The 26748-nt window shown below is 50.3% G+C and overlaps 3 protein-coding genes across 3 annotated transcripts; 2 read left to right on the top strand and 1 right to left on the bottom strand.

Moving 5' to 3' along the window:
* Positions 1-773: 773 nt before the first annotated feature.
* On the bottom strand, positions 774-11295 carry MAGEA11 (MAGE family member A11). The gene is given in 7 exon segments (XM_039463910.2): positions 774-1798; positions 1866-1939; positions 2145-2153; positions 2967-3061; positions 4297-4390; positions 5367-5552; positions 11195-11295. Coding segments are annotated over 7 exon segments (1584 nt in total).
* LOC141582754 (transmembrane protein 185A-like) lies at positions 10055-15651 on the top strand. Its single transcript, XM_074391660.1, has 3 exons — positions 10055-11934; positions 12575-12698; positions 13980-15651. The coding sequence occupies exons 1-3, from the start codon at positions 11785-11787 to the stop codon at positions 14222-14224; spliced, it is 519 nt and encodes a 172-aa protein (XP_074247761.1). The 5' UTR covers positions 10055-11784; the 3' UTR covers positions 14225-15651.
* Positions 15652-15743: 92 nt separating this feature from the next.
* Positions 15744-23099, top strand: LOC141582752 (heat shock transcription factor, X-linked-like). Its single transcript, XM_074391658.1, has 2 exons — positions 15744-18065; positions 18908-23099. The coding sequence occupies exons 1-2, from the start codon at positions 17502-17504 to the stop codon at positions 19613-19615; spliced, it is 1272 nt and encodes a 423-aa protein (XP_074247759.1). The 5' UTR covers positions 15744-17501; the 3' UTR covers positions 19616-23099.
* The last annotated feature ends 3649 nt before the right edge of the window (positions 23100-26748 follow it).

Below are 26748 nucleotides of genomic sequence, written 5' to 3'. Positions count from 1 at the left end.
TATCTGTAGGACTGTTGTAATGCAGAAAATGTATTAAAATGCCTGGGATGATGCCTGGTATCTATTGGATATTTAATGATTGACAGCTATTTCCAGTATTACCTTGACCCCAGGTGCTACCACTTTCTCCTCTGGAATATTTTGTATTGTCTAGGACATCTCAGAGAATCTGCTATTCAATAGGAAACTGCATTTGCTTGGTGCATATGTACGTGTGATATAATTTCATAGAACAACAGATAAATATAGATGAGAAGGTGAGAATTAATGACTTTTTCCCTTTATTTCTCTGTTCCATAACACCAGTTCATTTTTATTGCTAAGTTCTTACATTCTCCAAGAAAATGCCTGTTCCAATGTGGTGGTATCTAATTCCAAATCACAGCAAGATGGATAATTTCCCAAAATATTTTACAAAATGGCAAACTCTTACACTTGAAATGGATAAGTAAACCTACATGTGTGATCAGTGTCATCCATACACTTAGAGGTTGAAACTAATTAAGTATTTTGTTACAGGAACAATATTTGAAAATTAACAAAAGGAAACAGAAATCTGCAAGTCACCCAATGGAAGAGAAACCTAAAGACAGTATACAATGTATTCCCCTACATCCACTGTGCCCTCCACTACTGAGAACATTGACTTCTTTCATCAAACACAGAGGGAAGAATGGGCCTGATTTCACACAGGGCAGGGAAGCTGCTGGATGTGGCCCTGAAGCATGCATTGGCTCAGTTCCCTGCCCACTGGCCCTGGTTGCATCTCTTGCTCAGACTCCCTCTCCCTCCACTCTCAAAGCCTCTTCATAAAGGGATGGGTAAGAAGTTGGATCCCTCCCATTGGCATTGGCTATATACTCAAGAACTTTCATCTTGCTGGTCTCAACGTGGGCCCTTGGACCCCACAGGAACTCATAGCATGTGGGATTGCTGCCGGGCACCTGCCGGTACACCAGGTACTTTTCCTCCACCCAATCTTGGGTGAGGAGCTTCTTGGGCTCCCCAAATAGGAAGTGCTCCCTCCCAGCATACACCCCCATAATGCTCAGCACTTCCCACATAACTTTTTCAGAGGCACAGTTACCCTCCATGAAGATTATGCCCAGGACTATTATCAGGAGGCCAGACTTGGGCATGCTGTGCTTATCACCCAGTATACCATCATAGGAGAGGCCGAGAGAGGTGATAAGGACGTAGGAGTGGCTAATGGGGTCCACTTCCTTCACGTCAATGCCAAAGAGCAGCTTCGTGCATTCAGAGGCTTCCCTAAATATCTCAGGAAAGTATTCCTCGTAATTTTTGATGACACTCTCCAGCATTTCTGCTTTCGTGATCAGCTTCTTGACTCGATATTTGTGGAGCAGTAAATGAACCAAATCAATTATCTTCTCATGTAGTGTATCTTGGAGGAAGGACTCAGGGTCTGCCAGGTCAGGCGAGGTACTTGGCCCCTCCTCTTCTTGGCTGCAGCAACCCTCATCAGATAGGACCCAAGAGATGGAGTCCATGGCAGTGGGGGAGGAGGAAGCTCCCTGAGGACTCTGGGAAGGACTCGGTGACTCAGCCGCAGGCACCTCCTCTAGAGTACCTGCATTAACAGTACAGGACAAGGAGGCTGTCTCCTGCTGCTCAACTGAGAGAGCCTGCGCACCCACCAGGCCGGGGGCTTCTTCTTGGGCCTGAAGACCTTCCTCAGGCTTACAGTGGTGACTCCTTTGCCCAAGAGGCATGGTGACTCTGGTCAGGTCAGCAGGCAGCACTGTGGGAAGGATCTGGGTGATGGGGAACCACAGGCCTGGGGAGAGAGGGAGCGTGAGAGCAGACTCAGCTGAAATATGAACCATGGAGAGTCTGACAAACACCTACTTACAGGTCTTCTCCTCCAGTGATCCTCTCCGGCCTTCTGGGGCTCCTGTCCTACTGCTTGTCCTGTTCTCTAAGAATCTGAAAAAGAAGGTGAGAAGGCTGCTCAAGATGCAGCTGGACATCAGAGCAGAATGCTCCAGGACTGAGGGTAGGGCAGGCGAGGCTCCAAGTTGGGGGTCCCTTTCTGTACTTAGGCAGGTTGGGCCCTTTGTATGTTGAGGATGATCATCTCCTCTTGACTGCTGGCACTGCCTGGGTTTCCTCTGCTCTGAGACCTGAAGACACTGCCTCAGACAAAAGCCTCACTGCTCAGTTTTTGGAGCTTCTAGAAGAGGAGCCATGGAGCTCTCAGGCTGCAAACTGCAAGAACCATCCTGGCACCCCAGCACTATCAGAAAGGTGGGCAAGACTCTGTGAGTTTCTCATTGTTTTGGAGTGGATGGTCCCCTATGAGCTTAGGGCCCTTACCTTTCTCCTGCCAGGGTCTGAAACATACACTTCTGTTGACCTGAGACACTCTCAGATCAATAGCTCACTTTCCTGATATGAAAGAGGACATGTGGAGATCCACATCTGGCAACATACATCCAGGACTACCCAGGAAGGACAGCAAGAGGTGGTGATATTCAGCTGGGTCCATGTGTCCTGGGGTAAGACCTGCTTGTTCCCCATCTTGATGCCCATCTGGGGCTGGGACCCACCCTCCGTTGACCTGGGCCACATCCTGAAACCAAAGCTCTATCTCCACCACACGTTGGAAGAGGAAATCAGGGAAATGGAAACACCCATGGTTCCCTGTGACTTCCCATGGCTGACAGAAGGGGCAGGGTAGGGCTGGGTCACATGTGTTTGGTATGTGGGGTCCCCTTGGCCCCCACTTGATTCTGAGTATGGCCTGGGACCCTCCCACTGCTGACCTAAGTGCAGCCCTCTCAGACCAAAGCCTTCCCCTCCCTGAGACCAATGATCCCAGTGTAAGAGAGGGGCCTCAACAGATAGTCCCGCACATGATCTCTGGAGAGACAGCAGGGGCAGAGCAGACTTCGGTGTGACTCTCCTCTGTGTTCTGGCCAGGGGAAACCCTCAAGGTTTCTCACCTGACTCTTGGCAGATCCAGGGACCACTTTATTTGTGGACTTGATGGGGCTCCTTTTGTTGGCTCGAAGGCGTCCTCTGAGAACACAGTCCTCACCTGCCTGAGATTCCAAAACAGAAATGATGGACCCCACATCCCATCACCCGGTGTGCGGTTGTCCAGGGCTGATGGCAGAGGCTGGCCCCTTCGGTTCTGGGGTAGGGATTCCTCCAAAGTCCTCCTGTGGGTTTTTCATCTTTACTCCTGCCAGGGCCTGTCCTTCCTCTACTCCAAACCCCTTAGATGAGCAGACGTATTCCTTTACACCAAGATCTATTCTCTCTGAAGGTCCCCCAACTTCCTGCTTGTGGTATAAGTGAGCTTCCCATCTAGGGCCACCCATAATCAGGTCCCTTTAGTGCCAAGACAGGGGACAGTGAGAGTCTGTGGGGTCCCTTCATTATGGGATGGGGAGTATCGCCAATCCTCAGGAAGGAGGCACACCTTGAGTCCTAAAGGTCCTGGGACCTCTCCCTCTGCTGACAAGTTGTGGCTCCATCTGCTGACCTGTCATCATCCCCTTGAAACCAGATGCTCACTTCCATGAAACCCGCCACCCGCAACCACATGGCAGAAATGAGAGCATGGCACAGGCCTCCCCTTCCTGGGGCTTCCCAGGGATGAAAACAGAGGAAGGAGGGATTTGTGAGGTCTCTTTTTCTTTGGCATGTGAGAGGGTAACTTCTTGCCTTCAGTCTTCACCCATTTTCCTCTCCTTGACTACCGGCAGATCCTGGACTCCACCCTGTGCTGACCAGGTGTGGACCCCTCTGCTGACCTGAGGACCTGCCTCAGATCAAGGGCCCCACCTCTCTGAGACGTGGAAGACAGAAAGTGAAGGGGCGCTACATGGATATCCCTGCATGGCATTCCAAAGGCTGACAGATGGAGCAGATTTCATGGGTGCTTCCTCTCTCTGGGTGTCCTCCAGGTATTCAGATTTACTCCTGACAAGGTCTATCCCTTTCACTCCTGCTGATTTGTGGATGGGTTTTGCAGTCCAAGGCCACTGTCTCTTGGAGAACCCCAACTAGGAAGTGGGGAGGTGCCCCTCTTTCCTAGAGTCCTGCCTGGGGCCTCCCAGGACTGATGGCAGGGGCAGATTTTCTGCCTCAGCAATAATTGGTCGACTGAGTCCTCCCTCAGGGCTCTGGGACTCCTCCCTGGGCTGACCTTAGGGTTCACTCTTCAGACCACAACCCTCTCCTCTCTGACACTCCGAAACCACAGTGAGGATGCACCGCATATGGCCACTGTGCCTGGGATCTCCAAGGGTCAAGGTCCCCACTGACCTGGAGTCCAAGGTCTCCTGAATCCTCCTTCTTCTTCCTCCCCTTGATCCTGGCAGGGCTGAACCCAAGACCCTCTCTGTGGACCTGGGTCTCCCTCTCTCATATTCCCAAGGCCGAATGGGGAGGCGCCTCAGTCTGAGATGGGAGCAGGTGGGCCCCCATCCTGGGCTGCTGGGTCCCCTCAGGCCTCCCACAGACCCCTTATCTCCCAGCAGGGACTGGACCCTGGCTGTGCTCCCCGCAGGTCATGCTCGTGATATCAAGCCCCTTCCCTCGGTCAGCCCAGGATGCACAAATCAGGATCCGTGTGCCTGGTGGACATGCCAGGAACTTCCCAGGGCTGACAGCAGAGATGGAACCTTGCTCTGTGGGGTCTCAGACCTCCCTGATGATTCTGACCTTGATGCCTGGCAGAACCTGGGCCCTGCCCTCTCCTAACCGGCCCTGCCCTGGTCACACCAAGCTTTGACCCCAGAGTTCCCTGAGGCTTAAGCAGCCAGGCTCTGGGGAGCGGAAATGGGCCAAGACCCAGCTTGAGAAGTCCGCCCCCGTGGGGTGATCCAGGGCTGACAGCAGATGCGGTGCTGGATTATTTGGGGTCTTCTGTCTGGGGAGGGGGCGTCCTCAGTCCTCCCTCAGCGTCTCATCTTGCCTCCTCACAGAGCCTGGGCCCGGTGCCCTCAGCGGATATCAAGCCGCCGCTCAGAACCAGGCTCTCACGTCTCTGTAAGCCCTAATGCGCAAGGCGGAGCACCAAGCCGGAGCTTCCTTGCGTTGACAGAAGGGACAAAGAAGGACTCTATCGGGATGGGGTGGAGCCTCTCCATAATTTCTCAGAGTCCTGATGTTGCCGTCTGGAAAGGCCTGGGGCCCCACCCTTTATGGAACTGCCTCTGCCCAAGTCACACCATAGACCCAACTCAGAGTCTCATTGGGCATTGAGGGGGGGATTGTCTCAGCCTGATAATTTGGTCCCCTGTTGGTTCAGGGCTGGCTCCAGGACCAGCACTGGATTATTTGGGGCCCTCTATCTGGGTAGGGGGTGTCCTCAGTTCTCCCTCAGCTCTCACCTTGCCTCCTGGGCCCGCTGCCCTCTGCTGCCCTCAAGACGCCCCTCACAGAGAGACGCCCTCACTTCTCTCAGATTCCAGAGGCGGAAGCCAGTGGAGGTCACATCCGGCCCGCAAGCCTGGAGCTTCCCTGGATTGACAGCGGGGGCGGAACCTGCTTCTGCCCCCGTGGCCGTGAGGGCGAAACTAGCGGCGAGGGGTGCAGATGCTCTCGGGGTCACAGGGGTGCCTCAATCCTCCCTCAGGTTTCTGACCTTGATTCCTTGCAGAACTTGGAGCTCCGTCCTCTTCCTAGGGTGTTTGCTCTCCTCAGACCAAGTCTCTGAGTCTCCTGAGGTGGCAGTGAAAGGAGGGGTGTGGTCGGGGTGCCAACGTTGCCAGGGTCTTCCAGGACTGACAGGAGGGGCTGAGCTGTATTCTATGATCCCTCTATGTGGGGCGGGTGGACCCTCAGTCATTCCTCAGGAGGCTCCTCCCCCCGGGCTCCTGGCTCTTTTATGAAGTGATGGGTGGGATATGCTCTGCTGCCCTCACGGTGAACCATTTGCCCAGCGGCACCTCTTGCAGAGAATGGCTGCGGATCCCAGGCCAGGTGCTTCCTGGGGTGCTTCAGCACCCGTGATTGTAGGACCTCTGGGAGAAGGCGCACACCTGCCCATGGGGCTCCTCCTCAACCAGAGTTAGACGCTGGCCCTGTTGGTTCTTGGGTGGGGATTCCAAAGTCGTCCTATGGGTTATTCATCTTTACTCCTGCCGGGGCCTGCCCTTCCTCGACTCCTAATCCCTGAGATGAACAGACATCTCCCCTTTACACCAACACCTCATCTTCTAGGGGTTCCCCAACTTCCTACCTGTGGTATAAGTGAGCTTGCCACTTATGGCCACCTGTGATCAGGTCCCCACAGACTCAAGAACAGGTGACAGCAAAACTCTGTTTGCTAGATCATTTTTTTTTTCTTGCAGGACTATTGTAATGTAAGATATGTATTAAATCACCTGGCACAGGGTCTGGCATATATTGAATATTTAATAAATGGCAGTTTTAAAATATTATTTTTAGACCGTATCCTACTATAATCTCCTTTGGGAATCACTTCTGTTGTTATCTAAAATATCGCAGACGACATGCAGCTCAATACAACTTATAATACCAAATTAGTAAAAATTGAAGCTTTGTGAATCAAAGTCAATAAAATTTCCCTCCCAGATGGTCTATTATTTAATTTGGTTGTATGAGTCTTCCCCATCTGGATGCAGCTCAAAGATCTTGAAATCTGAGTGAAAGATCAATTCATTCTCTCCCTCCCAGCTGCTTTTCCATCCAAACCAATTATTTTCATTCATTTTACTCCTATCCCAAATCTAGCCCTTGATTATCCGAGTTATCCATTTCAGATCACGGCCTCACCTCCCTGAAACCCCACTCCCACCCCACTGCAGAAGTGGGAGCATGTCACATCAAGCATCTTGCCAGGGTCCTCCTAGGGCTGACAATAGGCAACAGCCAGAATCCTGGAAGGTCCTTCTTTTCCGAACGTTGTGTTTCTTCTAATTTCATTCTTACAGGTTCTACTCACTTCCAGAGTTACTCTTGCCAGCACTTTTTCTCTTGATATTCATTATAGAGGTTGTTTCATATGTTTGTAATATAGTTATTCTGTTTTGTCATATTATCCATTCTTGGGATCTTCAGACCTCCTAAAATTTTTTTTTATATTTCCATACATTAGGGGTCACAGTTGTTCTGAGGGTTTTGGCAAATGCATAGTGTTACATTCACCATTACTGTATCATACAGGATAGCTTCACCACCCTAATAAATCCCCTGTGCTTACCCTATTCAACCCTTCCCCCTCACCCACCCAACTCCTGGAAGCAACTGATCATTTTACTGTCTCTATAGTTTTGCCTTTTCCAGAATATCAAATGAATTGTATCATCATGTAGTATCTAACCCTTTCAGACTGGTTTCTTTAACTTAGGGATGGGCATTTAATATTCATCCATGTCTTTGTATGGCTTGTGATATGATTTGGCTGTGTCCCCATCTAAATGTCAACTCGAATTGTGTCTCCCAGAATTCCCATGTTTTGTGGGACGGACCCAGGGGGAGGTAATTGAATTGTGGGGGTGTTCTTTCCCATGCTACTTTCGTGATAGTGAATAAGTCTCACGAGATCTAATGGGTTTATCAGGGGTCTTCACTTCAGCTTCTTCCTCATTTTTCCTCTTGCCACTGCCGTGTACCAAGTGCCTTTCACCTCCTGCCGTAATTCTGAGCCTTCCCAGCCATGTGGAGCTGAAAGTCCAATTAAACATTTTTTTCTCCCCAGGCTCAGGTATGTCTTTATCAGTGGCATGAAAACAGACTAATATGACTTGATAGCTCATTTCTTTTTGTTGATTAATAGTGTTCTGTTAAATGGTTGTACCACAGTTTGTTTATCCATTCACCTCCTGAAGAACAACTTACCTGCTTCCAGTTATTGACAATCATTAAATAAGCTATGATACAAATTTATACACAAGATTTTGGATAGACATAAAATTTCAAATTACTTGGGTTAATACCTAGGGGGTGTGTTCTCTGAATCATATGGTAATACTATGTTCAGCTTTGTAAGAAACTCACAAACTGTCTTCCAAGGTGACTGCACTGTTTGCATTCACCAGCATTGAGTGATTCTAGTTGCTCAGCATCCTTGCCAGCCATTGGTACTGTCTGCTTTTTAAAAATTTTAGGCACTCTAAATATGAAATTAATGTAGCAATTCCAGCTTTCTTTTGTCAGTGTTAGAATACCTTTTCAACCTCCTTACATTTAACTTATGTGAGTCCTTATAATTAAAAATGAGGTTCTTTTAGAAAACGTGTTCTTGAGTATTATTTTTTATTAATTCTGACAATCTGTCCTTTATTGGTGTATTTACACCATTCAAACTTAAAGTGATAATATAATCACATTAATATCTATCATGTATGTAACTGTTTCATATGTATTTAATTTTTCTTTATTCCTCTTCTTTTTCCATCTTCTTTCATTTTATAGAGCATTCAGTACATGTAAAATATACCTCTTTTTAAAAAAAGTGTCTTTCTCTTGGAGTTTACAACATATATTTTGATAACATGCCATAAAATAACACTATACTGTTTCCTAGATAGTATAGACACGTTATAAAAGAGTATACTCAATTCCTTCATTGCATTGCTTGTAACATTAGTATCACTTATTTCATTTTTCCATATACACTAATTGCCTGATACAATGGTATTACTATTAATGTAAATAAATAGTTACATTTTAGGTCAGTTAAGAATAAGAAAGCGCCGGGCATGGTGGTTCACGCCTGTAATCCCAGCACTTTGGGAGGCTGAGGCGGGTGGATCACGAGGTCAAGAGATAGAGACCATCCTGGTCAACATGGTGAAACCCCGTCTCTACTAAAAATAAAAAAAATTAGCTGGGCATGGTGGCGTGTGCCTGTAATCCCAGCTACTCGGGAGGCTGAGGCAGGAGAATTGCCTGAACCCAGGAGGCAGAGGTTGTAGGGAACCGAGATAGTGCCATTGCACTCCAGCCTGGGTAACAAGAGCAAAACTCCGTCTCAAAAAAAAAAAAAAAAAAAAAGTATACGAAAGCATTTTATTTTACTTTTATTTATTCCTTCTCTGGTATTCTTTCTTTGGGTAGACATACATTCACTACCTATATAAGATTCCTGTAATTATGAGAAAAAAATAGAAAATGAGTAAGAACAAAAAACAAACAAACAAACAAAACTGATGACCATTAGATGCAGAGAATCATTTGAAAATTTCAATACATCTCATTTTTTAAAATTCTCAGCAAGTTAGAAATATATGTGAGCATTGTCAATTCATTAAAGGAAATCTACAAAAAGAACCCAGAGCTAAGAATAGGCTTAATGATGAAATATTGAATGCTTTCCATCTAAGGTCAGGATCAAGGCAAAAATAACGGAGTTCATACATCTCCTCATCTTTTTCTATTAGAGGTTCAAATTATTGCAATACACCAAGAGAAAGAAATGAAAAACATGATTTAAAAGGAAGAAATAAAATGGTCTTTACTGCAAACAGCATGCTGGTCAATGTGGAAAATCTTAAGGATTCTACAAAGAAAAAAGCAAAACTGCAATTAATAAGTGACTATACCATGGTTGTGTGATACACGTTTAATATACAGAAATTAATTGCGTATCTCTCTACACTAGCAAAAAACACATGAAAATGACCAAAAAAAAAAAAAAGCAAGCACTTCATGAATAGCAAAACATAAAGTACTTTGGAATACATTTAATGAAAAATGTGTAAGACCTGTACACTGAAAACTACAAAATATGACAGAAAAATTAGAAAATACCTAAATAAATGAAGAGATAATCCATGCTAATAGATGAGAAAAATCTAAATTGTTATTTCATTCTATTGCTTATAATTCAGTGCTATCATTATTTATATTGTTGCTCAAATTTTCCAGCTTTTGTGAGCCCTTTCAGCCTTTGGAAGTTCTTGTGCTCTTTTTATGTACCTCATCATTTCTTAAGTACTCTGGCATCACAAAATGCTAAGCTCACCTTGTATTTTATCTGCCCCAGTCCTAGAACTAAACAAATACCTAAATTTGGACTTCCTCAAGATTAAAATCAAATCAAATGAAGACAGGCCACAGACTGGGAGAAAATATTTGCAAAGCACACATCAGAACATTGACTTGCACCCAGAACATACAGAGAACTCTTAAAAACTCAAAAATGCAAAAAGAAACACCTAATTTAAAACTTGGCAAAAGACTTGACAATTTGCAAAGGGGATATGTGCATGGTGAGAAAACACAGGAAAAGATGTGCAACATCATTACCGGTTGGGGAAGGCAAACTACAACCGGGATGAGAGCCCAAAACACATGGCTTCTGAATGGTGAAACTCAACAGCACCGACAAAGCCACGTGCCTGGGAGGATGCAGAGGAACTGGGACACTCCAACGTTGCCGGCGGGAAGGGAGAACGGTAGAGGCACTGTGGAAAACGGTTTGGCAGTTTCTGATGCGTTAAAAGTGCACTTGCCATGGGAGCCGGCTGCCCCATTCCTAGGTACTTACCCTAGAGAAGTGAAAGGGCACAGCCAGGTAGAAACCCACACTCTAGTGTTTGCAGTGGCCTTGTTTGTGATAGCCAAGGGCTGGAAACTACCCTCAGCAGACGGTCGTATAAGCGAACTGTAGGCATGCATAGAGTGGAATACCACTCAGCAACAAGAGGGTCCACCTGCGGATGCAGGGAACAATTTGGATGAATCTCAGAGATATTATGTTGATGACGGGAAGCCAGTCTCAATGGGCTACTTGCCTTGCGATGCCATCTACATAAAGCTCCAGCAGAGAAAAAAGGACAGTGACGGAGAACAGATCAGTGGTTGCCAGGGCTAAGGGTAGGACGGTGTGACCGTGAAGGGACAGCACGAGAGAGTTTTACAGGGTGACGGACGTCTTCTGCATCCTGCCTGTGGCTGTGCGAATCTACACTTGCGTAAAGACTCAGGGATCACCACACCAAAGGAAGACAGTCACTTCTCCTACTGTATGTTAGATAATTAATAAAAGAAAAAGGGAGAAGGGAGAAGTGTCGTCCCAGGGGACCGGACAGGAGGGCGAAGACATGTCACAGGGGAGCCTGGCCAAGTGACGCTCCCAGAACTCATCTTCTGGGCCTGCGTGTGGATGACACAAGGTCTACCGCCTGGTACGATAGCAACATATTCAGAATGTGCCCTTGCCGTGGAGGCGGGGACCCGGCAGCGTTACGTGTCCAGCGTCAACCTGCCAAGTTCACTAACTTGGTAGGGTTGAGAGTACGGGTCCTTAGGAGCCCAGGCAGTGACACTTTCTGAGGAGCCCGTTCCCATTGGTGTTGCCGAAGTACCCCCAGCAGGTTGTGGGAAAGTTGCAGGTGAAGAGAGTCTGTTGGGGTGAGATCTTGTGTGTGTGCGCAGGGCGACAGCTGTGTCCCGTTCCCTGGAAAGCTGTGATGCCAGCGGTGCCTGGGGGAGCCTGAGTGAGTGTGGGAGGGCAAGCCTCTGGAAGAGCAGAGGCTGTGGAGCCAGATGCCGGACTGTCTGTCACTCAAAGGAAGAGGGACTGATGTCACCCACTGAGCGTTTGTGTCCCCTGGTGGCAGCAAGCCCTACAGTGGGCCCACACCATGCCTTTTCTGTCCCATGCGGTCCTGGCAGCAGGCCTGGGAGGTGGAACTGCCCTTACTCAGCTTGCAGGTGGGACGGTCTTAACTGGAGAGGTGTCAAAGATGCCTTCCATCAGAGGCCGGGGCGGATGTGCTAAAGAGACGACTTCTCTCGCCCTCCCCGCAGGTTGTGTGTGTCCCGCTGTGGATTCTCATGTCCTTTCTGTGCCTGGTGGTCCTCTACTACATCGTGTGGTCCGTCTTGTTCTTGCGCTCTATGGATGTGATTGCCGAGCAGCGCAGGACACACATAACCATGGCCCTGAGCTGGATGACCATCGTGGTGCCTCTGCTCACGTTTGAGGTAAGCATTCCGCGGGAAGCCTCTGGCCCCTGGAGCTCGCGCTTCCCCTGACAGAGTCCTGCACCCCTAGAAAGGCAGCCTCTGTCCCTCGAACTCACAGTGAGCCGACTGCAGGAGAAGGGAGAGAACAGGGCCATCTCTGGGAGGGAGCTTTAGTGAAAGGAGAACATCCTTCCTTTCTCTTGGGGAGAGCGCGTGGGGCTGGCAGGGAGAAGAGGGCACCTTTTTAGCCATGCTGCCTCTGTAAGGCTCCAGTTGCCACTTTTGGAAAAGGAGAGGTGGATGTCGGATTTGTGTGTTGGAGTCGTGTGGAGAATTCTAGAATGGGAGCTGTTGACTCCTTAGAACAAACGCCGGGAGGAGTTTGCCATAAAACTGCTGGTATTGGGAGCTTTTCAAGTGGATGCGCTTTTGCGGAGCTCTGAAGAGGGACGTAAAAGCTCATTTAGAGCATTCCCCAAGGATGGGTGGTTTTCTGCCTTTTCCTGTGGTGCTGACATTCCCTCTTCTGACAGCTCACTGCGGTGGGGCCCTGCGAGGCGGGTCAGGGGAGGGGAGCTGCCTAATGAGGTCTGGCGTCCTCCTCTGTCGGTTCTTGGTGCTGGCGTCCACAGGGCCTTGACTGCGTCTCTTTCTTTAGATTCTGCTGGTTCACAAACTGGATGGCCACAACGCCTTCTCCTGCATCCCGATTTTTGTCCCCCTTTGGCTCTCGTTGATCACGCTGATGGCAACCACATTTGGACAGAAGGGAGGAAACCACTGTATGTACTCAGCGTTTCAGAAAGTCCTTGGGGTGTGTCTGGGGTGGGACTGCGGGTAGGTGGGAGATAGCGGTCTCTAGGAAGGGACGAGTCCCCCAGGGTCCCGATTTAGAAGCTTGTGTGGGAAGCGAGGGCTGAGGAAGTTCTGGGACCTTCTGAGGGCAGGGCATGCCGTCACCCTGGTGTTCTACTGGCCTGCACTGGGACTTTTCTCGCAGTGCACGCTGCCAATAGGTAGGACCGGACAAGGCAGGCAACCTCTCAGAGAGCCTATTTCCTCCTCTGCAAACTAGGGATCAAGATAGATTCTTCCCAGGCCCGTGAGGGTTTGATGGGAAATCCACGTCTCCCACCCGAACCCTGGGATTCACCCAAGCTCCGCGTTGGCCCCTCTGCCTCCCCAGTGTCCTTGCTGCCATCACCCGAGTCTTGTCTCTCGTGCCTTGCTAGCTCTCTCTTCCCCGCCACCTGCTTGCTCAGGCAGAAACTTCCAAAATGATCTCTGCAGAGGGTGCCTTCCTGGTGAGGCTGTGAGCTCCATGGCATGGAAGCCCAGAGCACTGGCCCTGCAAAAGCCAGTGGGGTTGGAGGCAGGGCCTCACTGCAGCCCAGCAGCCCAGGCTATGCTTGCTGCTTGTGCCTCTGCCCTCCCGGGAGCAGGGAGGGCCTGCACTGAGCTGACACTCCAGTGGTGTACAGAGAGGAAGAGTGGGACTGGGCAAGTGGCTTTAAGGTGGCTCCATGAGTTCGGGCCCCCTCCTGGCCAGGATCCACGCATGAATGCCACCCTGGCAGATTCTAGAGGGTGACGGAAACCCATTGCTTGGATGGCACTGTCATCCATGAGTTTTTCCTGGGTGGACAAGAATAGTGGAAGACACCATGGCCTACGCACCAGAGGTGTTTCGAGACTCACTGGAGCAGTGGTTCTCAAACTTGGGCACCCAGCAGGATCCCAAAACGGTCAGGAAAAGGGGACCTCTGGAGCCCACCCTAGCCCGACTCACAGTTTCCAGAGAGAGGTCTGGGCTGAGGCCCAAGAATGGCATCCCTAACAAGGCCCCAGGGACGCTGTCCCTGCTGGTCGGGGAGAAACACGGCGCTAAGGTTTGTTCTTCTCCTTCATTTTGGGTACTCAAGCCCTCTTCGGGCTTCGTGACTCAGGCGCCTGGATAAAGTGTGTGACGACGTCGTAGGAGTAAAACTTCTTGTTATGGAAAGAAAGTTAACGGGAAGGTCAGTTGAGCCTAGTGTGTGAAATAAAACATTCTTATTTTTCAGGGTGGTTTGGTATTCGCAAAGATTTCTGTCAGTTTCTGCTTGAAATCTTCCCATTTCTACGAGAATACGGAAACATTTCGTACGATCTCCACCACGAAGATAATGAAGAAACCGAAGAGACCCCAGTTCCGGAGCCTCCTAAAATCGCTCCCATGTTTCGAAAGAAGGCCAGGGTGGTCATTACCCAGAGCCCTGGGAAGTACGTGCTCCCACCTCCCAAATTAAATATCGAAATGCCAGATTAGATGCCACTTCCGGGGACTGAGACGTGCTCTCTCCACGCTTCCTCTGCCCCCTCGGTCACCCCACAAAGCAGAACCAGAACTGGAGCCGGGTCTCCAGGTACGTCCATCTCATGCCTTGTTTGCATCCAGCGCCTGTCAGCCACTCACCATGACGGGATGCGGAAGTGGCAGGTGACAGGGGCGTGTGCCAGCAGATGTGGACGCCGGGAAGAGTGTGAGAACAGACGCGGGATTTCCATCCGTCTGGGAGGGGCTCCAGGTGCTCCTCTTCCCTGTGGCACCCACTGGGGAATGGCTGCTCACCAGGCCCTCAGAAGGAACGTCTGTTTACACGGTGCTGAAATCCCGATGAAAAGCATTGTTTAGAAATGCCTTTCTCCACAGGGCTGACCTCCTCCCACAGCTCACTCAGCACTCCCCGGTCGGTCGGGGCTGGCGTAGTCAGTAGGAACTGGAACCATGTCTCTGACGCACCACGTGTTTAGACACAGCACAGTCCTTTCTTCTGTTCCAACTGTGGAAGTAGTTTCTCTTTGGGCATGCTGACAGCAGTTTTTCATAGCCTCACCGATGAGCCCTTTCTACAGGAGTGACTCCATGCCTGTATGCAGAGTATTTATACAAATATGTTAGCATCGTGATATGCGGTGTTAACCCCTAGTTCTGTACAGCGTATTCTGTCAAAGTATTTTTTTACAAGCTTGTGCTGCAGGCAGACGCCTTCTGCTGCAAAAGTGGACGCCCGTGGCACACCCGTCCCGCCCCGACGGGGTGCCACACCCCCACAGGACATTGCCACTTCTGCCCTGGAACTCATGCAGGTACGCAGTAGCTGCTACTGCCAGAACAGCAACGCCAAGCTGGAAATGCTCCATGCTTCTTCTGACGATCTCAGAGTAGTGGCTAGCCGAAAACTCAAGCGCTACTTGAAGCCGGAGCACCGGAGAATGTTGCCGAGGGCAGAAACGGCCACGCTGGTCACGTCTGTGCGTGGGGAAGTCTCAAGCTTCGCTCCTGCCAGCAAGAAGAAGGCTTTGCGGTAGGCATGGCGGTTTCACGTGTGCGTGCAGTTTCTTTGAGCGCTGCAGGCTCCTCCATGCGTCAGAGGCTGCAAGTTTATCGTCCTCCTGCCTGAAAACAAATAGGTTCTTCGCTGAGAAGAGGCTAAAAAAGAGCATTGATCTTCTCACCCAGGAGAAGAGTGTGGCGTTTCAGTGCAGGCGACTGCTCACCGGCCTACATGGGGCTGAATTCAAGTCCGCTGCGAACACGACTCCGCCCCTGGCACTGGCCTCCAGCAAGCCTGTTCTCTTTGGGGTACGGGGGAACAGGATGGTCTAGCCCTTCCAGCTCAGTGTGTAAAAAATGTAGCTAAAGCCAGTATTTTTGCTCTCTTAAGCTGTCCAATAAACCGGCTCCTCGTTTTACACGTGCACGATCTGTATCTTATTTACTGGATGGCCCAGTTAACTGGGATGGTTCTCTCAGCCAGTCTCAGAGGAAGCAAATCTCTATCTGGCACAGGCAGCTGAGCAAGGCTGGCGACTGCAGGGGCACAGCCTTTAAAATGAGTCGTCCTTCAGTGCGCAGCTCTCAGGGGAATATGGGGTGGAGGGAGGAAGGAGGGGACGCCACGGAGATGCCACTGTTGGCTGGGCTATGCAGTGCCACAATTGTTACCACTTAGGAGGCTTTCTGGAGTGTTCCTCGGGTGCTAAGAGACAGTCTGCAGCAGATACTGTCCTTATACTGCTCCCGGTCCTCATTTGCTGCCCAGTCATGTCAACAGCCGAGGACTGCTCACGCTGCAACGAAAGGCTCTGCGATTTCTGACTCTAGGCTTCTGCCTGAACTGAAACTCAAGTGGAGTTCAGCTCATGACTTGCGGCGGCTGACAAGGAAATCCACCGGTTGCTGTGGCCGGAAGGGTTTTCAGTCCTGTAGGCAGCCAGAGGCCACAGGTGGATTCTGCTTTAGGCTCATGAGATTTCGGACTTGCTAGTCAAGAAAATGCCTATTGAAGTGACAACAGCAGCTATGACCCAACTGCCGGGTGCCTTGCTAGCTCTTATACGTCCCACAGGATCCTCACAGCCCCGGGAAGCAGGTGCTACTACTCTTATCCCCGGGAGGAAACGGAGGCTGAGCGAGGTAAAGTGATGACGTGCCCAAGTCACACAGCTCGGCAGCGGCCAGGCCGAGACACCAGCATCGGCAGTCTGCTTGCAGAACCCTCACTGTCATCCCCTGAGCCAGAGTGTCTTGGGCCCTGGGGATGTCTCAAGTGTGGAAGCATCACCAGTTGGTGACAGTCTCTGGAACATCACTGAGCTCTGTGCCCACAATCGAGTGAAGGGAGTCTGTGGAGGGGTGGCCCTGTGTGTGGACAGTGCGTTACACGGACACTGCTTCAGATGGACGCCTCTCCCGTGACCTCCTAGCATCACATTCCAAAGGAACCACTGTTGCGGAGGTGGACCGCTGGGCACAAACCCATGTGCGTTTCTCTGGAGACACTCACTGGCCAAGGAAAATGACACGCGCTTGAAGGCCAACAGCCACATGCCCTGCCACGATGTGACTGCAAAGACCCAGGGTGCAGAAGCGTGTCCCTGCTTGGTGGGGGTACATGTGCAGGCCAAGGAAAAGCAGGAGGAAGTCCGCCTCCGACTGCCCTCCGGACTGCGCGGCAGCAGTGAGTGGTGGGACAGTCAGCTAAGCCATTTGCCTAAGTGGCCATTGGCCATCTGCGTCCTGGGGACCGACAGTGTGGGTGTGTTCAGAGGACCTTTATGGAGCACACTGCTGCCTCTGCCTAGGACAGGGTGGAAAGGGTGGCGTGGCTACAGCCTGGCCCATGGGCACCGTCCTACCCTTGGTTCTGTGCTTCAACGTGTCAGTCATGTGCTGGGGTCTGTGGTCCCATGACTCACATGGTGAGCTCTGACCTTCCTGAGTCAGGGCTTTGCTGTGGTTCTGCCTGGCCCCAGGAGCTCTAGGACAAGGGGACCGCTCCAGGTCTGCACCTAAGGTGTGGCAGGGCCCCTCGACACTCCTGTGCGCTGGTGTCCTCTTTCCCATTGAGATGACTGTGAGGACCAGAATCTGCACATGCAGACGGGCAGCTACTTGTCTGCCTTGGCCCTTTATTAGATAACTTGCCGGGCGTGTGCTGATGTCACCCCCAGGCAGCCTGAGCCCCTTTGTGATGTCCTGGGGCTGGCTGCCTGACTCCCAAGGGGTGCCGCTGGCCACACTGCACTAGCATGTTTGCCAGATGGAGGACAAGCCTTCATTGAGTATGGCTCGCTCTGAAGAAAGGAATCCGAGAGGACAGGGACACTGCTCGGAAAGGGTGCCTTTTCCTCCCCGATCGGACTCAGAGATCTACCATCACCCAGCAGATCCTTCCGGTGCCTGGGACTACCCGGTGTCCCCCGGGAGCCCTGACTTGAGGATGCTGATGGAAGAAATGGCTTTCCAGTCTCTGGCCGAGGAGGCTTCCCTGAGAAGGCCACGCCCCGGCAGTGACGTCTCGCCCCAGGGAGAAGATAATCTCCTCTCCCTCCCCTTTCCGCAGAAACTGTGGAGACTGGTCAACAGCAATCAGTTTTCTTCCATCTGGTGGGATGACGGTGGGACTTGTCTAGGGATCAATCAAAAACTCTTTCAAAAGGAGATTCTCGAAAGGGACGTCCCTGACAAAGTTTTTGCCACGGACTCGCTAAGGAGCTTCCTTCGACAGCTGAACTTGTATGGCTTCCGAAAACGGCGTCAACGCACTTTCAGGACCCTCACCGACATTTTCCCCGCACAGCGGCCAGTCTCCATCTTGAACAAGGTAATGAACGACAAGCCTCTGGAGGGGCTGAGTCAGTGGGCTCCGGGGCCTGTGTGGGTGGAAGTCCCAGGACTGCCTCCTGGGAAGTGGGCGACCTCAAGCGGGGTGTGTGGGGCCATCAGTGTGGTCCTGTGTCCCCCGCCGGGTGGAGGTGACATGAACCAAGGGTGAATGTGGGCAGAGGGCTGAGGATGGTGCCAGCCCCTCTCTTGTGGATAAAATATCACAGGTGCTAAGTAGAGCCATATCTGCATGTCCCCCTACCCGGGGCCAGTCGTGTCATCTGGTGGTTGCCGTACTCCCCTGACTCCATAGCACTTTACCCTGTGAAGTGAGCAGGCGGCGGGGAGTCTGGTATTTGTACCACTATCCCCCTGGCTGGTGTCTGGAGAAGTGCCCAAGCTGAAGCGCTGAAGGGTGCCCGTTGCAGAGGGTGCACAGGCTCCTGCTGCCCTTGGTAGGTGGACCCCTGGTGTGGAAGAGTCAGTGCCCGGGTACTCCAGCCCAGCTGGGGTGCATTCTGTTGCCAGCTGACATTGCGTGCGAGAGGCCCAGAATCTTCTTCCCTCCCGGTCTGCAGCTTCGAAGACCCTTTCCGCTGGCCATGGACACCCTAATTTGCCATTTTGAGGCTTCTTCCAAGACGGAAATGCCCGTCACAAATCGGTAAACCTTGACGGCGTGAACACGAGTCCCCAGCTGCCTTTGGGGACTGGGACGTTTTCCAGAAGGGCCTCCTGGGCCAGTAGAGTTCTCTTGCACAGGGCCGTAGATGCTTGGTGGTTGCCGTCCATCCTTGTGACTTGCAGTTTCCTTTTCTTTATTTAAACTTTGACTCGCAGTTACAGTTCTACTGCCATCCCTACTTTCAAAGAGACTCCCCTCACCTCCTCCTGAGGATGAAGAGAAGAGTGGGCGTCAAGTCTGCACCAAGACAGGGGGAGGAGGGCCAGCCAGGAGCTGCGGAATCCCGTCTGGCACCAGCAGGCACCGAGCAACAAGATCACACATCTCCGAGTGAGGATGAGCAGGTCACACCGCAGCACCAGGACCCGGCCGGTCCCAGCAGCCAAATCAGAAGTGGCTCTGCTCCACCAGCAACTGCTGTGATGGCACCCCATCCCGCCGTGGCAGGTGACAACGCTCCGCTGGCCCAGCCGGCCGGCGAGTGGTCAGAGGGCAGCCGGGCTGACGTGGCTCCGGTGGCAGCTGTCCCTGGGCCTGCGGCGCTGCCCTTCCTCTGTTTCCCCGGATCTCCTACCCAGATGAATTCCGACGGGCCGGTGGCGGCCCTTCCCCCAGCGTCCCCCGGGACCCTTGCCTCGGAGACCACGGGACACCCTGCGCCTGGCATGCCGCCCTTTTGCCATCTCTGGGTGCCGTTGCCCCTAGTGGCTGCTGTGGCTGCACAGTCTGCTGCCTTCATGGCCATGTTCCCCCATCCCCCAGCTCTGCCCCACCATTGCCCTGACTGCCACCACATGTCACAGCGCATGCCAGCTAGCCATGTGCTCCAGGCGTACCCAGACGACGCAGACCACCACACATAGAGGCGAGCATTTGGGCAGAACATGTGCTGGTCAATAAACGTGTCAGAAAATGGGTAATTTTCTGACTGCACAAAAAAGCCTTCACGGTCTCCATCCTTTTTCTTGCTTTACCCCGCTCCGACATCTTTTGCTTGCATGGTAGAGACTTCGGTGTGATACCCCTTCCTGGGAAAATGCCCCAGAGATATGCAGCAGGTGCTGGGTTTTAGGAAGCCCCTCAGACGCCCTGCCTCCACTCATTAAACTACCTGGAGCCGCCCGCTGAGTGTCACTGTGGTGCTGGCTTTGCCTGCTGAGGGTTCACAATGACACTGTGTCGCTGGCAGTTCCTTGTCATAGCAGTGCCTCTTTGTGACAGGGCCTTCACCTACATGCAGATGAGAAGAGATCATGTCTGGCTTTGTCACTGGGTTAAACAGTGCCCTTGTTAGTTGTGGAGGTGACAGATACTACCAAGGAGTCCTATGGGTTTGCACTTTAGAGGCTGCTCATTAGTGTCTCGTTGACAGGATTTACGTTTGGCTTTTATATCTGTACTGGATCCGGCGGTTTTTTTTTCACTTCCTTTCTTGATATCCCCACCACGCCCCCACCTTTTCGTTCCTTCTCTTTCTCTTTTTCTCTTTGTCTCTTTCCCTACCTCCTCCCTCCCTCCCTTCCATCCTTGTCTTTCTTTCTTTTGGAGCCCCAAATTTAAAGTACGTCATGTTTTAACTTAGGAAGCAGCCTTTTCTGATCACTTGAGGTGTTTAACTTAGAACACACATCGTCATTGACAAGCCTCTTTGACTGAATGGTCAGAGAAAATAGGTTCAAGTTCTTACCGTAGACACAACTGGGCACAGACGTCAAAAGATCTCCGAAATCAGGGCGTGCAGAGAGCCCCAACACCCACACGCCTGAACCCAGAGGTATCCCTGTCCGTGACTTTTAATTGGACAGTAGGCGGCAGAGTCCTGCGAGAAGTGGGAGGAGGCTATAAGGGAATGCAGACACGGGAATGGATTAATCCAGAGTCCAGGCATGGTCCGCAGGTGGATCTCCCTGTCTTGGCCTGCTCACTTACAAATGGGTGCTCATTTACAAACGGGTGTGAATCACATTTCATCACTTGTGAGCTCCTTAGCTTCCAAGCAGCACAGTTTTCTCATGTGTTTCTTGGACTTTATACACATGCCTCCAGAGTTTGAATCGTGCAAAGATGCTGCTACTTAAAAACCTCTCCTATAAACTTACGCCCCTGCGATCCTGGCTTCCTTGTAAATCTACAGAGAGATGCAGATTTGCAAAATGTGGTATCGACCTATTTGCTTTAGAAGAAAAGCCTGGAGATATTGTTGGTTGTCATGACTAGGGATGGTGCTCCTGGCATCAAATAGGTAGAAAGAATCCAAGGATGCCGCTAACCCTGCTGCTATGCCCAGACCAAACCCCCACACGCCTCCCCCCACCACCATGCAAAGAATGGACCAGCCGCAAAGGTCAACACTGCCATCCATGGGAGAGAGACCCTGCCTGTGCAAGAACATAACCTGCATCCCTCCTCTCTCAGCTTTGCTCCCCGGTCTCCCACGAGGTCTCAATTTCCAAGGCAGGGCTGAGAGAAAACAATTCCTTCTCTTCCCTCCCAAATAGAAACAGCACTCTAGAAGTTCAGGTAAATTCGATGACGAAACAAGGTAAACCTGACGGTTCAGGTAATCATGATGATAGAATCAGGGCCACTGATAGGAACTTTGCCCCAGAGAGGCAATTGGCTCTTGAAGATACCTGATTACAGTATCTGAACGTTTGGAAGACTCAACAGCTCTCACCAAGCAGTGAAATTGCAGGTGGCAAAGAATCCTTGCAGTTACTTTGTTCTTGGCTACATTTCTTGTATTTAAATCCTAAGTTTCTCCCTTTAAGTTCTCCGTTCTCTGGGTAAATTTTTAAAACCCAGTTAACAGTAAAGCGGTGCCAAGCATTTGCACCAAACCTGGCTCAGCGTGGGGTCGTGACTGACCCTCCTGGCTACTTCAGTGAGTGAGCTCTCCTTCCTTGGAAGAAAACAAAGCTGAGCTTGCTGTGAACCGTCGTGGGGATAGGAATCAAAGATCTGCCAACTGCCAGGCTGGCCTGGTCGTGGCTCATAGCCTGGGTCTTTTCCAGACACCCCATTCCCCAAAATACAACCAGGTTCTTTGGCATGAGGACAAGGTGCAGAGCCTGGGCCCAGGCTCCCAGCATTCAGCCGGCGGGAAAACCTCCAAAACTGGGCTTGGGAGGAAAGGAAGGTCCCGTACTGCCAGTGAGACACCCCACCATACAGACCAGGCCCTGGAATCAGGAGCAGCGAGCCATGCCCCCTGGGGCCCTGGAAATGCCCTCACCCATGAGTCCCTTCCCTGCGGGAACCATCCCGGCCTGAGCTGCTCTCGGGGACGCAACTTCTCCGCCACCTCTGTCCTCCGTGTTGGTGCTGGGATTCGGCAAAGGGAGCTGGGGGCCGGGCATTGCAGGGAGAAGCTCTCACAGGTGGAGCTGGAACCTGGGTGAGTCACACTGAGTCACGTTCCTAGCCTCACAGGAGCCTCTAAGGGCAGGCACAGGGCAGCCATGGACCCACCTCCTACCTCCGCTCCTCCAGGTGAACAGCCAGAACAAACGGGGACTTGGAACCGAACCAGCCACATGTTCTTTAATCCCCATGAGAAAACCTCATGGATTTTGCACAAAAGATGCCCTTCAGGACACTCGGGAAGAAATCACTGGGGGCAGTGGGGGAACTCTCTCCTTTTCCTAACTGTAGTTTGACCCAGAGATCAACCAGAGTGTTCAAGGCAGTGTCCACTGTGTGCATGTTGACTCTTGCAAACCTAAAAGCCCCACACACCCACGACCACCTTTCTAACCATTAGAGACTCCACCTTCTTGCTTTACTGAGTGTAAGGCGCAGAAGTGAGGCATCAGCTCACCAGGGTGACAAGAAGGTGAAGTGCTTAACCGGAGGACAAAGGCAGCAGACTAAGCAGGAGTGCTGACTTCCGGATAAATGTGAGAAGGTGGCTGATGTGGCTTGTTGGGTTTGTAGGGCACTCAGGCTTGTGGGGCAGTCGGGCTTTGGGGACACTCAGTTGTGTGGGGCAGTTGGGCTTCAGGAGCGCGAGGGCTTCTGGGGTAGTCGGGCTTAAGGGGCACTTGGGCTTGGGGGGCACTTAACGCTTGGGTGGCAGTCAGGGACCTGTGGGGCAGTCAGTCTTGTGGGGACATGGGGTTTCTGGAGCACTGGGGCTGGTGGGGAAGTCAGTCTTCTGGGGCGCTTGGTCTTGTGGGGCAGTGGGGCTTATGAGGCCGTCAGGCTTGTGGGACATTGGGGCTCTGGAGGACTCGGGCTTAGTGGGGAAGCTGGCTTCCAGAGCACACGTGCTTTTGGGGCATTGGGCTTCTGGGGCACTCTGGCTTCTAGAGCGTTAGATTTTGTGGGGGAGTGGGGCTTCTGGAGGACTAGGGCTTGCGGGGCAGTCAGGCTTGTGGGGCACTCGGGCTTGTGGGACAGTGGGGCTTGGGGGGGAAGTTGAGGTTCTGGAGCACTACGGCTTGAGGTACAGACAGGCTTGCGGGGATGTCGGGCTTTGGGGACAGTCAGGCTTTGGGGGCATTCGGGCTTCTGGAGCACTAGGGCTTGTGGGGTCATCAGGATTGTGGGGAACTCAGGCGTGTGGGGCACTGGGGTTTGTTGGTCACTTGGCCTTGGGGGACAGTCGGGATTTTGGTGCAGCTGTCCTTCTGCGGCACTGGGGTTTGTGGGGTTGCTGGGTTCGTGGGGCAGTCAGGCTTTGGGGGCACTCAGGCTTTTAGGCCATTTGGGCTTCTGGTCTGGGGCACTTGGGCTTGTGGGGAAGTCAGGCTTCTGAAGTAGTAGGGATTGTGGGGCATTCGGCCTTTTGGGGCAATTGGGCTTGTGAGAAAATCGGGTTCGTGGGGTAGTCAAGCTTGGGGAGCACTCGAGCTTTTTGGGCAGTTGGGATTGCGGAGCACTAGGGCCGGTGGGGCATTCAGGCTGGTGCGGCACTCGGGCTTGCAGGGCAGTCTGGCTTGTGGAGAACATGGGCTTGTGGGGCAGGCGAGCTTCTGGACCGCTAGGGATTTGGGGGCACTATGACTTGTGGGGCAGTCATGCTTCTGGTAGGATTTATGAGGTAGTCGGGCTTGGAGGGAAGTCAGACTTGTGGGGCAACTATTGCTATTGTGCTATCTTAAAACCCACGGGAAGGGCAGAATGAAAGCTTAATTCTGTGCTTTGGAGTGCCAGTACTCAGAGTAAGGAGTGCTTGCCCTAGTACTTCTAATGGGATCCAAGAGTCATTTTTTAAAAATGAAAAGCCTTCTAGATTTTAAAAATGTTAGATTTACGGAATTAGTACAGATGTAATACAGAGAATTTCCATACACTTCACACCCAGTTTTCCCATTATTAGCATTTTACATTACCGTGCACATTTGTCCCCAGTAATGAGTCAATATTGATGCAATGTTATTAGCTAATGGACATACTTTTTTCAGTTGTCCTTAGTTATACCGAAATTTTCTTTTCCTGTTTCAAGATCCCACCCAGGATACTTCATTACCTTTGGTAGTCACGTCTCCTTAGTCTTGTCTTTGTTGTGACAATTCCTGAGACTTTTCTTATTTTTGATGATCTTAACATTTTGAAGAGTATCCGTCAGCTATTTTGCATAAAGCCCATGTCCCGGGACTTGCCTTTTCTTTTTCTCATGATCGGAATGGCAATATGAGCTTTCAGAGGAAGATTTCATAGGTAAAATGCCATCCTCGTTACATCACATGAAAGGAACATACTAAATACATGACTTCTCATGGTTGATATTAGCTTTGATATACTTGCTCTGGATAGCTACAGTAATCAAGTAGGCACAGTATTTGCAAATGAATAGACACACATCAATGAAACAAAACAGACCCCAGAAAAAGACCCACACAAGTATAGTCTACTGACTTTTGACAACGGTGCAAATGCAATTCTATGGAGAAATGGTAGTCTTTTCATCAGATGGCACCTGAACAAATGCATGTCCGTATGCAAAGAAATGAAACTAGGAAAGGCCTTACAGCTTTCACAAAGAATTGACTCAAAGTAGAAGTTGACTCCAATTTAAAATGCAAAATTAGGAAACTTGTGAAAGAAAACTTAGGGGGAATATCCACATGACCTTGATTTTGGTGATGCGTTTTTGGATACAACATCACAAGCATGGACCGCGAAAGACAAATGAAAAGGTACACTGCCTACAAATGAATAGAACGAATGCTCTGTGAAAGAAACTGTTATATAAAAAAAGAGAGAGGCCACAGACTTTGACAAAATAGTCCCAAAACATATATCTGATAGAGCACTTGTGTCCAAAATCTACAAAGAATGCTTGAAACTGAACAATAGAAAACAATCTTATGAAAACTAAATTAATAAATGGGCAAAATCTCTGAACAGACGTATTACCAGAAAACACATAAAGATGAAAAATAAGCATACGATTGTCAACATTATTCTCCGTTGGATAATTGTGAACGAAATAACGAGATTCAAATGCAGTAGAATGTCTAAAACCTAACCAAGTGACAACTGCTGGCGACAAGGAGGAGCAACAGGCACTCTCATTCATTGCTGCTGGGAATGTAAAGTAGCACAGCCACTTTCAAAGACGGATTGTCAGTTGTTTTCTGCACAGCTGATCACTGTGTTGCCACTCCTAGGTATACATACAACTAATCTGAAAACATGTCCACACAGATGTCTTGCATATGAATATGTACGACAGCTTATTGCATAATTTCCCAAAACTGGAAACAACCAAGATATTCTTCAGTAAGTGAATGGATAAACAAACTGTGGCCTTAAAACAATAGAACACTAGTCATTAATTTAAAAATGACCCATTAAGCCACACAAAAAAAATCAGTGAATTCAATGCTTTGCCTTAAGTAAAGCCAGTCTGAAAAGGTGATCCAATTTATTTGACATTCCAGAAAAGGCAAAACCCCAGAGATAGTAGAAATATCTGTTGCTGCCAGAGTTCCAGGGTAGGGAGAAGGAATGACTTGGATAAGCAGACGGGATTTACTGGACTGTTGAAACTATTCTGTGGGTTACTATAACGGTGGATTACGTTATATCGTGGTGGATTACATATTGTCAAAATGGCGAATTACATTATGCATTTCTCAAAGAGCATGGAACCTTAAACCACAAAGAGTGAATTTCAATGTATGCAAATTTTAAGACCAGGAGATCAGGAAATGCCAAGGTGGCATATAGAATATGTACAAACAATAGAACTGTGTTACCAATGTATGAAAGATGGACGAGTGTCAGTGGATGTGGTGCTGGCCTAAGTAATGCTGGAAGCGGGTGTCTAAGACTGAAGTCGAAAGAAACCGTGCTTTAGCACTATCATCTACATGATAGAGCTGCTTCCCACAGGGATGGTGGTTAGCGATTCTACACACCACACACACACACACACACACACACACACACACACACAGTGGAACACTACACGCACACAGACACACACACACAGACACACACACACACACACACACACACACACACACACACACACACCACGGACCTACTAATTATATGGATGGGGGATGCTGGGAGCTAGCTTTCTCAGTGCTGAAGTGGATGCTTATGGATAAACCAAGGAAGAATACGAGACTCTTCCTTGTGGTAATGGAGTCGTGTTGGAAACATCAGTGAGAACTCGTGTTCAGTTTCATATACATACAGATGGTTGTACAAATAAACACAGATATGTATGCATATACACATAGGTTAATATACACATATACATTTCCTTACTCTGACATCTGAGACAGCTGGATGTAAAAAGTCCACAGGATCGATGAGCATGCCTGGAACCCACATCTAGGATTCTAATATACTTTTCCAATAAAAAAGAAGTAGAAAACCACGGAAAGTGAACTCTTCTATAACTGGAACAGGAACTCTACATATGAGCCTGCAGCATTTTGTCACAGCAGAGCTAAAAACATACATAATGATGAACCTATGTGAAAGGGACCCCAGAGCCAACGGAAACAGCTCCCAATGGACAGAGACGGAACAA

Source organism: Saimiri boliviensis, chromosome X, assembly GCF_048565385.1.
Source record: "Saimiri boliviensis isolate mSaiBol1 chromosome X, mSaiBol1.pri, whole genome shotgun sequence".
Classification (NCBI taxonomy): Eukaryota; Metazoa; Chordata; class Mammalia; order Primates; family Cebidae; genus Saimiri; species Saimiri boliviensis.
Note: the sequence above shows the minus strand (reverse complement) of the source record. Positions and strands in the feature narration are given on the sequence as shown.

What these genes read in the sequence shown, in the direction of transcription:
- LOC141582754 (XM_074391660.1), top strand. Translation starts at nt 11,785, where the DNA reads ATGTCCTTTCTGTGCCTGGTGGTCCTCTACTACATCGTGTGGTCCGTC. An exon ending in TGCCTCTGCTCACGTTTGAG is followed by an intron (nt 11,935 to 12,574) that starts GTAAGCATTCCG and finishes CTCTTTCTTTAG; the next exon opens with ATTCTGCTGGTTCACAAACT. An exon ending in ACAGAAGGGAGGAAACCACT is followed by an intron (nt 12,699 to 13,979) that starts GTATGTACTCAG and finishes CTTATTTTTCAG; the next exon opens with GGTGGTTTGGTATTCGCAAA.
- LOC141582752 (XM_074391658.1), top strand. Translation starts at nt 17,502, where the DNA reads ATGGAGGACAAGCCTTCATTGAGTATGGCTCGCTCTGAAGAAAGGAAT. An exon ending in CAGTCTCCATCTTGAACAAG is followed by an intron (nt 18,066 to 18,907) that starts GTAATGAACGAC and finishes TTTGACTCGCAG; the next exon opens with TTACAGTTCTACTGCCATCC.